Source organism: Panthera tigris, chromosome D3, assembly GCF_018350195.1.
Source record: "Panthera tigris isolate Pti1 chromosome D3, P.tigris_Pti1_mat1.1, whole genome shotgun sequence".
NCBI lineage: Eukaryota > Metazoa > Chordata > Mammalia > Carnivora > Felidae > Panthera > Panthera tigris.
The window spans coordinates 15,623,463-15,639,754 of NC_056671.1; the positions used below are offsets into that span (position 1 = coordinate 15,623,463).

Genomic DNA, 16,292 nt, shown 5'->3' on the forward strand with positions numbered 1-16,292 from the left:
TTCTGAACGCAGGGATTTTAGAAGCAGTCTTTGTGCTCCCCTGTCCAGTGTTTTTGTCTATTGTGTCCCGCATTTAAGAAAATAAATGGCCTCTCTTTTAAGTCGATAAAATCCAAGATAGTGTGTTATGACCTGATACACAGTCATTATGAGGAAGTACTGACTTGTTATCAAATATGTTTCTGGGGACCCTTTTTCTTTCTGTTTCTTCTTTCCAGTTGATTTTACCACATGTTAGATGAACAATCATCAGGTTTGAGGCACTTTTTTTCTTCATTAAGACTTTATTATATACATAGTTAGAGCAGTCTTAGGTTCAGAGCAGAAGTGAAAAGAAGATACAGAGATCCCCACTATAATGCCTCCCCAATCCGTGCTCAGCTTCCCCCATTAATCAACATCCCTCACCGGAGGGGTACAGTTGTTACAGCCTATGAACCTACTTGGACATCATCCTCAACAAAGTCCTCAGTTTACATTAGGGTTCCCTCCGTGTTGCACATTCTGTTGGTTTGGACAGATGATGTGTAATGAATGACATGTATACACCACTGTAGTGTCACACAGAGTATTCTCACTGCCCTAAAAATCCTCTGTGCTCCGCGTGACCCTTAGCAACTGCTGACCTTTTCACGGTCTCCATAGTTTTGCCTTTCCAAGAACGTCATACAGTTGGAATCACAGACTATGTAGCCTTTTCAGATGGGCTTCTTTCACTTAGTGATATGCATTTGAGGTCTCTTCATGTCTTTTCATGGCTGGATGGCTCATTTCTTTTTAGTGCTGAATATTCTACTGTCCGGATGTATGTACCACAGATGATGTATCCCTCCACCTGCTAAAGGGCATCTTGGTTCTTTCCAAGTTTTGGCAATTGAATAAAGCTGCTCTATATAAATACCTTGTGCAGGTTTTTGAGAGGCACATTTTGTAAATACAGAATAAGGTCCAGACCCATTGGATGAAACCCTTATCCTGGTGAAAAGGGAGGGCTCTCCCCAGTAACAAGAGACAGCACGAATATCATGGATGAGGCACAGATTCAGAAGCCAGACTGTCTGGGTTAAGATTCAAACTCTGCCATTGGCTGGCTGTTTTGAATTTGGACAAGTTATATGGCCTCAGTTTCCTTATCTGCCGAATAAGGATACTAATAGTACCTTCCTCACACGGTTGTTATAAGGATGACCTTAGTCAACAGCAGTAACCTGCAGCGGACAAGACTCTGTGGCTTGTAGGCTCGTGGGCTAGAGAGACAAGTAAACAGGTATTTAGAGCAAGGACTGGGAATGTAGGGGCAAAAAGATATGCTATAGAGATGGGATACTTTAGGATGCTTGGAGACAGGCTAACCCAGACCTAGAGAAATCAAGGAAGGCTTCCTGATGGAGAGGACAGAGAAGGAGGAGGAAGAGGAAGATATATCAGAGCAGAGAACAGTCCCTGCCACCTCTCCTCACTCTCACTCTAGCAATTCCTGCCATTTTATAGATGAGGAAAGTGAGGCCCAGGAAAGTTAAGTAATTTAACCGAGAGCACATAGCTGGTAGGTGGCAAAGCTGGGATTTTAACTCAGGCAGCACCAAGTGAGAGAGGGGTGAGCCTGAGCAATGGAGCAGAATTCCACCAAGCTGCAGATGACAGAAGAGGGGAGACTCAAGGCCAGCGAGGTGGATAGGGGTCTCACAGATGACGGTGCGTTAGTTTGCCAGGGCCACCAAAACAAAATGCTACAGACCGGGCAGCTTCAGCAGTAGAAATTTATTTTCTCATCATTCCAGAGGTCAGAAGTCCAAGATCAAGGTGTTAGCAGAGGGTCGGTTTCTTCAGAGGCCTCCTTCTCCCTGCATCCTCACATGGTCTATCCTTCAAGCATGTGCATCACTGGTGTCTCTCTGTGTGTCCAAATTTCCTCTTCTTATAGGAACACCACTGGATTAGGGCCCACCCTAACTTAGGGCCCCATTCTAACATAATCACCACTTCAAAAGCCTTATCTCCAAATACGGTCGTTCTGAGGTCCTGAGGGGTTGGGACTTCAACATGTGAATTTTGAGGGAGACACAATTCAGCCCAACACAGAGAGTGTAGGGAGTTTGCAGATTTTAAGCAAAGGAGGGAGGCATAGGGTCAGGTTCGTACCTGTTCTTGTCACTTGCAGAAATGAGTCTGATGCTCACATGCCCCACATCCTCCACCTATGACCAGGCAGGGCCCCACCTGGCCAATTAACTCCCTTTGCTCATCCCTTCCTCCCAGTCCCCGCCCCACACAACCCAAAGCCCAGGCTGGCAGGGGCTCTCTAGGGTGAACAGAGGAGGAGGCATCTCCCTGGGCTTTCCACAAGTTTCTGGGTTATGGTGAGGGTGACGTGAGGTGCCAGGCACATGGCACAGCTAGCTGCTGTTCTTGGCAAAATGCTGGAAGTGGCCCAGTGCTCAGAGCTGCCAAAAGGCACCTGTAGGGACCAAGATGGTGCTAAGGGGGGAAGACAGACAAGAACCAGAAGGCCTACGGGTCTGCAGGACCTTTCAATTAGAAACGAGAGAACAGCAGATGTTAGTAAATAAGGTAAGGAAACAAAGAAAGCGGGGAGGAAGGGCTCCAGAGAAAAAGAAAGGATAGCTGCCGACCACGGTCTTCTAAGACCTGGTGGGCATGGCCACCCTGGAGGGAGTGAAGGGTGAGGTAGTGGGGGATGTTTCCCTTCAAGTTGAGAGAAACGGACGTTTCTCAAGGGATTCACCGGGACAGCCATGGGTCAGCTCTGTACTTGGGCCCTACCTTCTGCACTGGTGCCTTCCTGGAAGCAGAGAGGGTGGATCCCTCCTTGCCACTCTGCACATCAGGCCCGGGAACCCTGGGGATTATTGATCAAGATCAACCTCAGAGAAGAGCAATTACACAGGTTCATAATGGAGGCATCTCACCCATTAGCGTAAGAGGATAGATGATGCAGGGAGGTGGTGGCTGGTCGGGACTCCACCTTGTTTCCAGGAATAAATGCAGGCAGCAGGTTAACCCCCTCCTGACCTCACTCCCGGGGCGACCACCACTTTGGCTCGGTCAGCACTTTGGACAGAGCTGGGGCCCACGGAAGCACAGTCTCTGGGGTTAAACAGACAGCTGGCTTCAGAACCTCACCAATCCCTAAGAGTATGGCCTTGAGCAACTTCCTTCCCCTGAGTCCCTCACCTGCAAAGAAGACACAATAACAGTACCCTCCCTCTAAGGGTTGTTGAGAGCACTGGATGAGATGCTCAGATCCCATCTCTGTCACTAAAAGCTGTGGGACCTACAGCAAAGTGATCGTACCTCTCCAAGCCTCAGTTTCCTCTTCTCTAAAATGGGGACAATGATTCATAACCTCCTCTGAAATGGGGACAATGATTCATACCCCTGCAAGTTGTTGGAGGATTTAAATAATGTGTGTAAAGTGCCCTAGTCAAAGGCTGGCTCATTATAATACAAGATGTCACCCCAAATCAGGAAATATAGGTTAGACATACTTTTATACAGTGTTTTAGTTACATTTTCTAATAACATGTTCACTGTGGTCTTCTTCAACATCCAGCTACAGTTTCAGGCCAAGGACCCATAAATTTAAAACAACGGGCCCAACTGTTAGTCTGGGGGGAGGAGGAAGATTACAATAAATCCAGTTTCCTTGTGTTCCCAGCCTTCTTTGACATTCTTAGTGTATTTATTATACTTTTATCAGGTGAACAGGTAGATATCTGTAGGATATGAATGTCCTTCAACCCACTTGTTTGCCTGAGTCAAGACCTCTAGTGGTGGGACCCCGTCCATTGTTTCCCCGCTCCTACATGAAAACCCCCCATAACCAGCCTAGGGTCATCTTACATCAAATCACAGCTCTGACACCTGCTAGCCCAGCAACCTGGTAAAAGTTCCTTCATTTCTCTGAGCCTCACATTCCTCATCTGTAACATGAGCCCGTGAATATCTTCATGGGCCCACTGCAAAGGCTCGATGAGATGAGGTATGGAAAATACTTACTGTGCCTCTCTAACTGGAAGCCAGCACAACTGTCTCTGTGTCCATTATGGTGAAGGATGCAGTTCCAGCAGGATCCCACTGTGCACCCCTCTTCTGTCTTTGCAGGGAGCCCCTCTTCCGCCAGCTCTGTGCCCTCCACTGGCTCCTGGAGGCCCTGACTATCGACCACGCCCACCACACTATGAAGCCTGTGATCACCTGCTGGAATCCAAAGTAGGTCTCAGCCCTTCAACCTGCCGAAACTAGCGCAGATTGGGCAGTAGGGGAGGGCCTCCTATCTGTTCTTCCCCTCCTCTTGCTACTTTTGGTGGGTGGGTTGCTTTAGGAGTTTTCCGATGTGCTCTGTGGGGCCAAGACAGGGGTGAGCTCGGAGCCAGGGCATACAGGCCATACAGACTTGTGGGAGCCAACGGTGTGCATCTCCTCCCAGAAAGTCTCCCCAGCTCCACATTCACTAAAGTCACATTTGGACGCTTGGAATCAACCAGCCATGCCGTGAGTGTTGACACCATAGGGACTGGCCAGCTAGACCAGCACACCACTGGTTGCACAGCCAGGCTTCTCCCCACCGCTCTTCTTGGACCATGTCTCCCCAACACTATACTTTTTTTTTTTTTTTTAAGATTTTTAAAATAAAGTTTACTTATTTTGAGAGAGAGAGAGAGAGAGAGAGCACCCGCACACAAGTGGGGAAGGGGCAGAGAGAGACAGGGGGAGAGGGAGAATCCCAAGCAGGCTCCACATTGTCAGCATGGAGCCCAACATGGGGTTTGAACCCACGAACCATGAGCTGAGCCTCATGAGCTGAGCACGAACCATTCAGCTCATGACCTGAGCTGAAATCAAGAGCTGGATGCTTAACCAACGGAGCCACCCAGGCGCTCCTCCCCAACACTATTCTTTATTTGCTGCTCTTCCTTTTCACTTTGTTCTTGCTTTTCTTTTCTTAAGGTTTTGTTTGTTTCAACATATATTGGTGTGGCTGTTTCTCCACTTGGACCCAAGGGAATACTCAGCGCTCAGGTCCTGAGCAGCTGGGCTGAAGCTCTGTGCCTGTGGTCTAGCCTGAGCAAGTGTTAGGTGTGTCCCCACCAGAGGGGAGGGCTCATGCAAAAGCCTTGAGGCCACTACGGCAGGAACTGCATTGCATACATGGCGGAACAAGGAACAGGCAGGCATGGAAGGCATCGGTTCTTTAAAGAGAGGCATGCTGTCTCCAAGAATGAGGAAAAAGGGAGGACTTCCTGACTTAAGGAATTGGGAGTCGCTTTGTGAAAATCCCATGCTGAGTGAAATAAAATAGTTCCCTGTCCTCCATAAGTGGGAACCCATCACTCCCGCCCCAATAAACTAATATGGCCTCTTTCTCACAGTCCCACCCGCCCTCCCCGCCCCGCCACCAAGGTGAATTCAGAATTCAGACTCCGTTCTCTTCCTGAATCTTAATTAACTCCTTCCTCCTGAAGGTGTTTACCACCCACTCCCAAACCCCCTCCCTACCCCTGCCCTAATTCATCTCATGCACCAGCGCCCAGATAAACTAACATCAAATACAACCAGAAATATAAATCATGCACCTATAGACTGGTAACTCCAATTGATTCCATGTTTGGGGTTGGGATGAACTGAAAACTGTAATTTCCCTTAATGCTCTGGTTTATAACCTTTATTTTTTTAAGCAGCAGAAATCCCCCCCTTTTTTTAATGGAAACCCCGATAGTATAAAACAAATTTGTCAAAATGGAGCTTCTACACGAAGCAGGAGGTTGGGAGACCGAAGGGATCTAGGGCCCCTCCAACTCTCTCCCATCCCCCACAAAGTACCCCAGGTATTTCCAAAATATCTCTGTGGTTCACAGAATTTGTTTGAAAACCACAGTCTTAAGCCATTTCCCACACATTATTTTTCCTAGAGGAATCCTCTTTTAAAGATCTGAGGTATGTCCTTCCTCCTTCCAGACCTTTCTAATGTCTTCCCCTTACTAATACACTTACTTTAAAAAAAAAAAAACAGAATTGGAATCATACTCTAAATATTATCCTGTACATTTTTCTATTTTTCCCTTTAAAGTGTCTTATGGACATCTTTCCATGGGACATACAAAGTTTCCACATTCTTTTGACAGTTTCCATCATCCTGTAAACAGAATACCATCCTTCAATAAAGAAATGGTTACCTATGGTCTATGGTATGGGTGGACCATAAATTAGATAACCACTTCTCTATCGAGGGACACTAAGGTGGTTCCAAGTTTTTGCCATTTCAAACAGTTCTGCGCAGAACATCCTTGTACATACATTTTGTACCCAGTTGAAAATATTTCTGTTGGCTAGATTCTGAGAAATGGAATTTCTGGGTCAAAGCAACATCTAATTTTTTTCACAGTTGATTGCTTAGATTCTAAGAAAAAACACCCTCGGCCAGTGGACTTCTAATAGCATTTCATGTCCCCGAGCAAGCTACGAGCCACAACAATTTCGCCTCCAACATTTGGGCATCCATTCTCCCAAACTGAGGCAAGAACATACTGTAGGCTTTGGCTTGAGAAGATAAAAAAGGAACATCTTCATTTCCTTTGCTTGGTTTTAGAAATGTGCCCAGAAATGTGACCCAGAATGTGCCCAGAAATGAGCCCAAAATGGTTATCTGCGGTTAAAAAAAAAAAAAAAAAAAAAAAAAAAGAGAGTGGTCACGTTAGGAGCAGTGGAGGCTCTACCTGTGACTTGTCAGGGCAGAATTCCATCAGGGATCCATGGATATCGAGCTCTATCAGAGCAGAACATGAACCAGATCAGTCTGACAGAAAAATACATCCAGAAAGATCCCTACGGGAAGTCAGAGTATTTGCTGGGGCTTGTTTTTTCTAGTGAACCATTTGATCCTGATGGTGATTTTAGTTTGGGGTCAGTGGTATGCTGGTAAATGTGTAATAAACAGAACAGTTCTCCAAGAAGGAAAAGCCATGCCAATATCTATGGTGGGCATAGTGCAGCCAAGGCTGATTTCAGGCTTACCAATGTGATGCCATTGAACCTGGGGCCGGGAACACGTTCAATTCTTGTGAGTCAGCATGAGCCAACTCCAGCACACCGTTTTTGGGGGTTGATTTTTTAAAAAAAATATATGAATCTGAGGGTGGGGGCTGGGCAGGGGGTTAGGTTTCCTAAAAAGTGCCAGAAAATCTTTTTAGTTAGCAAGAAAGGGGAAGGATGTTTTCTCTTTAATGCCTAATCCCTATTTATGATGTTTCATCCTGATACCATAATTCAAATTTCCCCAAATCTTCAAATGCATTTTTTAGAGCCCAGAAGAATTAAGAGTAAGTAGGAACAAGCACATGGATGAGTTCAGGCTCTGCCACTTAGTAGCTATGTGACTTTGGTTGCTTAACATCTCTGGGCCTCTGTTATTTCATCCATCATATGGGTTCCTGCGGGCCTCAGAAGAATTATTGTGAGCATCAAGCAAGATAAAGAACGTAGAGCATTTATCCCAATGACTGAGAGCACAGCCAAATGATAGCTATTCAAGATTAAAATCCCCATTTCAAAGAGCAGTTGGCTGTATGATTATCAATACCATTGAGACCCAACGCAAGGAAAGAAAGAAACTTCTGAGCAGAGTTTTACCAACAGATGAGATCCATGTCACTGGAAGAATGAACAAACATACAGACAGACAGAAAAAAAGCTAAGCAAGGTCAACCAAAATCTGGTTGCAAAAATAAGCAATCGTGGAATGACCCCAAGAGAGAAACACCAAACCTCTAGTTCTCCTGACTGTGTTTTCTAAGTTTCCACCATCAAGCAGCCAGCATCTCCTGCTATTCAAGCATCTGAAACACAAACCCTGAGCCCTGACACCCACCTTGCATTTTCCAAAAGGAAACATCCATCATCGGGGACCTGCAGGTCCCAGACGTTGCTCTTCTATTAGGCATGATGATGGCTGTAGATCAAATCCTGCCCTCTTATGGATTTTATAGCAAGAAAGTGAGGTGGTTCAATACCTCAACATGGCCTTTCTCCAGGCAGCAAACTTTTGCTAATCGGCAGCTCCCGTCCTGCAAGCAGAAGATGATCTTTGTTAATTGCAGGGAGATCCCATATTTGGCTCGAATTGGTGGAAGGTTGGGTGAATGGACAGATTACAGAATCTAGGATGTCATATGAGTTGCGTCTGAGTCTCCCCTTTTCTTAGCGGGGTCAGGAAAGGCCTTCCCAATTTCATCATGTGGCAATTCACACACATTATCATTTCCCAGCATCCTCATTAATCCCACAGCCAGCAGGAGAGTTTATTTCAATTGACAAGGTGATTGGGTCCACGAGAGAGCAGACACCAAGCTTTCAATAACAAATATGCTGATTACCCTTCTCTCAGAGACGCAGGCCTCTATTTTGGCAAAGTAAAGACTTATTTTATATATAAAGGTACCCAAATCTTTATCCAAACCCTCGGGACCAGCTGTGTTTCAGAATTGCTTTTTTTTTTTCTCTCTCTCTCTTTTGGCATTTTAGAAAGGAAATATGGGGCAAACACCATAGAAAACATCACACACACACACACACACACACACACATACACACACCGAGAGGACAGGGTAGCCAACTATCATCCAACACTGTATTTCTGCAGGAAAAAAAAAAAAAAGAATGAATATTTACACTAAGTGTATAATAAAGATAAACAAAGGTCATCGTTAGCCTACCATCAGTTCAGGTCATGTTTTGCTGCCAAATAAGCTATTAAAAAACTTTTTTTTTAAGTTTATTTATTTTGAGAGAGAGAGAAAGAGAGAGAGAGAGAATCCCAAGCAGACTCATCAGTATCAGTGCAGAGCCCGATGAGGGGCTCAAACCCACAGACTGTGAGATCATGACCTGAGCCGAACTCAACAGTCAGAAGCTTAACCAACTGAACCACCCATGTGCCCCTAAAAAATTTTAAGTTTATTTATTTATTTTGAGAGAGAGAGAGAGAGAGCTAGAAAAAGCAGGGGAGGGAGGAAGAGAGAGAGAGAGAGACAGAGACAGAGACAGAGACAGAGACAGAGACAGAGAATCCCAAGCACGGTCTGTGCTGGGCAGAACCCGACACAGGGCTTGATCTCAGAACTGTGAGATCATGACCTGAGCCAAAACCAAAAGTTGGATGCTTAACCAACTGAGCCACCCAGGCACCCCAACATTTTTCTGGTTTTCAACACCCTTTGGATTCTGGAATTGGATAAGGGTTGTAACCCTGTGTTGGTATTATTTTTTTTCTAGAAATTAACTTTCCAAGGACTGACTAGAAAGGAATGGGCCTTTACAGAGAAGCAGCCAAGATGAGATAGATGCAAGCAACCATTACAAACCTTAGTGCCACTTTTCCCCAACTCCATTCACCCCACCCCCTGCTGCCATCTTCCCCAGTTCCCGTGGGAAAGAACTGGGCACACCCCTGGCCAAGCAGGGGAGTAAAGAGTTCCTGATTTACCTTCCAGGCAGGGTACAGCATACACCATGGGGTGAAGGTGTGAGGAGCTGTCCCCTGGACACACTCAAGCAGCACAATCATCTATGTCTTATTGCCTAGGACTGTCCCACTCTTAATCGGGGAGTCCAGGTGGGTATAATCCTGACTTTCATAAAGAAAGTCCAGGGGCGCCTGGGTGGCGCAGTCGGTTAAGCGTCCGACTTCAGCCAGGTCACGATCTCGCGGTCCGTGAGTTCGAGCCCCGCGTCAGGCTCTGCGCTGATGGCTCGGAGCCTGGAGCCTGCTTCCGATTCTGTGTCTCCCTCTCTCTCTGCACCTCCCCCGTTCATGCTCTGTCTCTCTCTGTCCCAAAAATAAATAAAAAACGTTGGAAAAAAAAATTAAAAAAAAAAAAAAAAAAGAAAGTCCAGACACTCGGGGCGCCTAGGTGGCTCAGTTGGCTAAGCATCTGACTTCAGCTCAGGTCATGATCTCACAGTTCGTGAGTTCAAGCCCCTCATCGGGCTCTGTGCTGACAGCTCAGAGCCTGGAGCCTGCTTCGGATTCTGTGTCTCCCTCTCTCTCTGCCCCTCCCCCACTCACACTCTGTCTCTGTCTCTCTCTCAAAAATAGATAAACATTTAAAAAATTTTTAAAAAAGAAAAAGAAAAAAAGAAAGTCCTCACACTCAAGGGCTGGGCTGCCCAGGCACGAAGAACCTGCTGTTCCTTTAGAAAAACATGGAAGGCTAAAAGGCAACCACACTTTGATGTTTCAAATATGACACAGGCTCCTAAATCTACCTACTGTGTTATAATGAAAATAGCTGGCACCTGGGTGCTTCCGATGTCAAGCACTGCTCTGAGTACTTTACGTCATTCGAGCCTCATTCTAACTGACAGATGAGGAAACTGAGGCACAGAAGATTTAAGTAACTTGCTCAAAATTGCATAGCTAGTAAAAGCTAGGTCAGAATTTGAATTCTGGTAACCCGGTGGCCCAGCACACCTGCTTAACCACTAAATGGCAGTTTCCTCTGTTCCTAGCTAAAGCCCCAAAGTCCTCAATTAATGTAGGGCACGGTCTGGTGTCAAAAAGCAAAAAGAAAAATTCATTGCAAAGTAATATTTGTCAGGGGCGTCCAGGATACAAAACGGACTGCAGCTTACCAAGATGATGTGATATGTGCGTGTGTCATTTTCTTTTAAGAAACAACAAAAAAAGGCCATTCTATACTTATGGCTTTGGTATTTAACTTAACATATGGGAACCGTCTCTCCATATTGGAACCACTTTTAATGACTGCGGAGTTTATCAACATATTTAACCAAGTCCTGTAAGAACTTTAAGTCTTTGCCAGATCGTCAATCTTGTGGGGGGAAAAATGCAGCATCATTCTGAAGAACATGCGAAAATAGCAGTTATTACATTGAAGTTGTTTTTCCCTTGTCATGTGCGCCCCCACCCCACCCCGGAAACTCTCATGTTCCTCAAGCCTGCTGTTTTCAGGCACTACTGGGGATACAGCAGTGAAGGAAGCAGGTACCATCTCTGTTCTCTGCAGCTTTGGGGGAGCAGATAATAAACATGCAACAATCAAGATGCTGTGAGATGGCACCAAGGGTCACAAAGAAATTGACTGGGTGATGTGACAGTGGCAGGTTGGGGGTGACTTTTAAATTGGGTCATCCGGGAAAGACTCACTCGGGAGGTGACATTTGAGTGAAATCTTGGATTTCACCTGCTCTCCCCTCTGCACCGATTTAATTGCAAAATGCCTCCCCTGCTTTACTCAAGAGGACATCTCTGCAGGAGTAGGGGACCGTGGCAGGATGATGGGAGCACCTGTCACTAGGGAGGTGACCTGCCTGGGAGACCCTGGGAGCTCTGATCTCTGTCCCCTCCTTCCCTGGTGCACAATCAGCAGTTACCGCCGATCTCCAAACTCAGTCATGGACTCGTGAATGCATTCGAAACCGGTCAACAGACTTTTCACTCTGAGAAGTAGGTGTTTTACCCCACATGACGGTTCGCGAAGGCTGAGTGAACTATTTGAGAAAACCACTCTGATGGCCGCTGTGGAGAGACATTTCAAGTGACACACTAGGAACAAAATGTGCTTGGTGGGTACGGTTAAATGAGATGCGACGGGGTCCCTTGATTGCTAGTAAATCGGATCCCCCAGAAGGCTTCAGCAAGGGGAAATTATGGTCTGAAAATCGTAGCAGATTTGCCCCTATGGATCTGCCCTAGTGCCTCGTTCCCCACCATCAGCCCCTCCTCCAAGCCACACTTAGACCGCTGTCGACAAAAGCATACTGTTAATAGTTTAACTGTGTTCAGTTCTCTGTACAAGGCACCCCGCCAAGCCCCTAACAAGCCCCAAATTTCATCTTCACAGCAATCCTCTGACATAAGTAATATTATTCCCTCCATTTTACAGATAAGGACACTGAGGCTCAGAGAGGCTAAGTAACTTACACAAAGACATGCCTCGGAAGGAGGGCAGGCACAAGACTCGAACATCCAGTCCACCTGACTCTTAAACCCACTGTTAAACCACCAGCATGCACTGCTTTCCTGGTCCTATTGCTCAGAGAGACTTGCCTGAGGTCACACAAACAGTAGATCAGGGACATCAATTAGGTAAACTAAATTAAGCTGCCGGAATGAACAACCCTAAAATCTCAAAAGCTTAATGCAACACAAGTGCATTTCCTGGGCGTCCTACGTGTCATCAACATGGGGCTGTGCTCCTTAGTCGGTCAAGGACCCAGGCTGACAGGAGCTCCTTGTCAACATAAGCTTCCACCATCAACTCGGCAGCAGAGGGAATCTGCCTTGAGGGCTGGCCCTTAAAGCATCCACCCTGAACGCCACATTCAATCGCATTTATTTATTTATTTATTTAAATATGAAATTTATGGTCAAAAAAAAAAAAAAAAAGGTTAATCGCTTTTAAACAAAGCAAGTCACAGCACTACCCCTGTCCTCAAGGAGCCGGAAAGACCTGGGACTATTTGGTAAACAGCACTAATGACCACCCCACCAAGCCTTGGGAAGGACTGTCAACTTGCTGTGCCCATCTCAGACAAGGTGTGCAGCCAGCCCCCTGTGGACAAAGAAACACAGGTGGTTTATTTCTTTTCCTGCCCCTGTTTGATCTTCCTTTTTTTGGTTTATTTGCTACTGAGAATGAAACATCAGAGAGACTGATTCTGTCTAACCAGGGCCCTTTCTTTATCAGTGGCTTTGCACGAGCAAGGGCGCAAGGGCTGTTTAAGATCTCTGGGAGCCTCGCTGCATTTTTAACTCATTTACCTGCTGCCTGGAGTCACAATAGATTTCGGGTCATTTAGGAAGTCAGCGTTAACAGAAAGCCTCCCCATCTTCCCGATCGGGCTTGAATATTTAAGATTTTGAAAGCTTGGCTGGGACCAGATTTAATTTTGAAAGGGGAAGGGGGTTGCTTTTGAACTTCAAGAAGAAGGCTGGAGGCACAGCAGGAGCTGCGTTAGTGAAAGGAAGGAGCCCCAAAGCCCTGTGGTCTTGAAAGAAACGCTCCAAAGCAGAAACTGCTAAAGCTTCCAGTTGGTGAGCCTTAAATCAGACTTCAAAAGCGCCGCTAGTTTAAATATTGTTTATAGGACTGAAGTATTGCTGCTCCTTCCTCTGGCTGGATTTTAAATATTCCCTAATTTGATTACTCAGGGGAGAAGCAGGCAGAACCAACGTTAAATGAGCTTCACTGTTAATTATTCAGAGGGCTTTTTATTGTGTAATCAAACATAAAGTCTTACAAAAAGCTTGAAGGCACATTCTCACCCCGCCCCACCCTCCCCAGCCTGACTTCCACCTTGGCGCCTATGTATGTTTCTTGGGTTGTGGCTGTGGGCTGGTAAATATTCAGCAAAGTCCTGCCAGGGAGGAGGGCACACCTCCCCCCCACCCCCACCCCAGCCCCTGCTCCACATCTGGGCTGGTAAAAGCCTTCGATTCCACTACCCAGAGCCTTGTGCCATGAGAAGCCCGTCTTATGCAAGTTTGAGCTTGATCACCCTTTACCTCCTATATCTGAGCATCTCCCACCTCCCTCATCAGCGCTCAGCAGCCCCTGAGAAGTCTAGACCCCTGTCAGTGCCTCCCATCATCAACCTGGTCTGGCCACCTCAATTCCTCAAGTCCCTGCTCTATACTAGATGACAGCCAGCCAAATGATTTAAAGGATGCCAGCCATCCAAAATCCTTTCTGCAGAGAAAAAGGAGATAAAGAAAGGGATGGGTGGATGGGTGGACAGATGGATGGATGGATGGATGGACGGACGGACGGAAAGAGAAATCAGTATGTTAATCAATCATTGATCGATAGGTAGAAGGAACTGAAAGAGCACACACTGAGTCTTCCTGCTTGTTTATCAACAGAGATCCACTGTCCGGTAGCCCCAAGCCCAAAATCCAAAAGGCTCTGGAAACAATTTTTCCATAACTCATTCTGCAGCAAGCTTTGACATGAACCAAACTGACTTGGTGGCACAATCTGACTTGAAGTTATTCACAGGTCTTTAGCCCACCTAGAGTAAATATTCATATATGTCACTGCAGAAATAGTAATGTGTCTGGTTACAGGATGCTGTCCCAGTCCCCGCTTCTGGAAGGATTACGTTAACATATGGCACAGGCAGCATATATCCTTCCCAAAATGCCAACGTGGCAACACATCTGGTCCTATGGGTTTCAGATGAGGGATTACGGGCACATCACCAACAAAACCTGCTGGAGGCTCAGTCTCATAACCAGAAAGTTCCCAACCCCTGAGGGGAGGAACCAGGATTTAGGGTACCCGAAGTTTAGTTAACTGGGGAATGGTGGTGCTTTAAGAAAAGGAATAGAAAAATTGCAGTGGAAAATTAGGTACAGGGCCCCACAGGGACGCATCAAGTGACAGTCATTAGTTTCACTGTAAATCTGAACCTGGGTGAGTGACCTGAGCACCCTCGCCCCCGTTTGTTTTCTCATCTGTAAAATGGGGTGACAATGACTGCATCGCAAGGTCTTACTGAGACAATTCAGTGAGAAAGCATCTTGCACGTAGCATCGTACAGAGTTCTGCTCAATACGCTCCAAAGCAATGATTTTCATTGTGCAAAAACCTGCCCCCACAACCTCTCCGCAGGCCCCCTCAGTTATACTCTCTCCATGCTACTCACAAGTGCCCCTCATGGTAGGATTCTCGGACACCACCGCAGGCAGAGATTCAGAAATGAACATGCCTTTCAGTTCACCCCCCAGGAGTAGCTGCAGACTTGCCCTGGAGTTTAGCAGAGGACCCAAGTCCAAATCGCAAACAGATGCAGAATGAATACAAATACATTCACCTCCCTCAGCCCCACCTCGTAAGCGGTGGTCTCTCCTAACCTCAATTTTCACTGGCAGGACCCAGCTATGGAGGACTGTCCCTCTCACTTCTTCACGCAAACGTGGTGGGGGGAGTGGCGGGGGGGGGGGGGGAGAAACCGTAACAGAGAACAGCCACCATCCATCATCCACTCATTGCATTTCCTAAAAGAACTTGTAGTAAAACCGAGGCTCTGGGAGCGGAAAACTCATTAAGTTGTTTCTCACTCAGGGACCCGGGTGGAAGCAAGAGCACAATAAAAAAAATCAATAAGGACAAGTCCATGGGACAGAGGTGGGAGCACTTCGTGACAGCGCCTAAGGTAACTACCAGCACACGACGCTCTGGTCTGGCTACCAGCCCCGACTTGAATTGGGAGCGTTTTTTGCCAGTCTCCTCTCTGATGGGATTTTTTTTTTCTAGTTGGTTCTCTGAGTGAAGAGAAATCAGAACCACATGCTGTTGGATGGTTTTTGTAAATTTTAATTAAAACGGCTATCTGGGGATTACGGGAGACATGACATTTGGCCAGAAACCACTTCACGGGAAAGGGGAGGAGCAGCTGTGGAGCTGCTCAATTACATGTCACCGGAAGGAAATGGACTCACCTCACTCCATGTTTTTAATCAATACCAGTCATTTCTCTCTCTCGGTCTCTCACTCTCTTTTTAACTCAGCCAGAAAATAAGAAGTAGGTGATTCAACAGATAGGGTGTTCTACAAACAAGAACGCGCATTTACCACCAAGGGAACATCGAGAGGTCTATTCTTTTCACTCAAAACTATTCCAAACCCAAAGCTTCCCAAATTCATCTACCCAACAAACAAGCACCGTAAAGTAATAATGACAAGAGGTAATATTTATTTAAGTTTATCTATTTATTTGGGGGGGGGGGAGGGGGCACGTGAGTGCACATAAGTGGGGGAGGGTTAGAGAGGGAGAGAGAGAACCCCAAGCAGGCTCTGAGTCATCAGCACAGAGCCCAGTGTGGGGCTCGAACCCATGAACCGTGAGGTCATGACCTGAACAGAGATCAAGAGTCAGATATACAACTGACTGAGCCACCCAGGCACCCTGACAAGAGGTAATATTTAGATAAGTAAAGGTAGTTGAAAGAGCAGGCACCTAGAATGTTTCCTACACCTGTGCCCTTCCCCACAATATGAGAATAATGTTCATCCCTGCCTACTTCACAACGTTAGTAAAGAACCTCAGGAAACACCATGCCAACTCACTTTGAAAGGGGTAGGGAGGCCTGGGTGGCTCGGTTGGTTAAGTGTCCAACTTTAGCTCAGGTCATGATCTCACGGTTCGTGGGTTCGAGCCCCACATCGGGCTCTGCGCTGACAGCTCAGAGCCTGGAGCCTGCTTTGGATTCTGTGTCTCCCTCTCTCTGCCCCTCCCCCACTTGTGCG

The 16,292-nt window shown here is 46.5% G+C and overlaps 1 protein-coding gene across 2 annotated transcripts in view; it reads left to right on the forward strand.

Annotated features, from left to right (window-relative positions):
* Window positions 1-16,292, forward strand: part of CCDC60 (coiled-coil domain containing 60) — a 163,658-nt gene that overhangs the window by 122,675 nt on the left and 24,691 nt on the right. For both annotated transcript variants that reach the window (XM_042962526.1, XM_042962527.1), the window contains 2 exons: window positions 4,126-4,233; window positions 15,108-15,198. In XM_042962526.1, coding sequence (XP_042818460.1) covers window positions 4,126-4,233; window positions 15,108-15,198 — 199 coding nt within the window. The remainder of the gene's footprint in view (window positions 1-4,125; window positions 4,234-15,107; window positions 15,199-16,292) is intronic.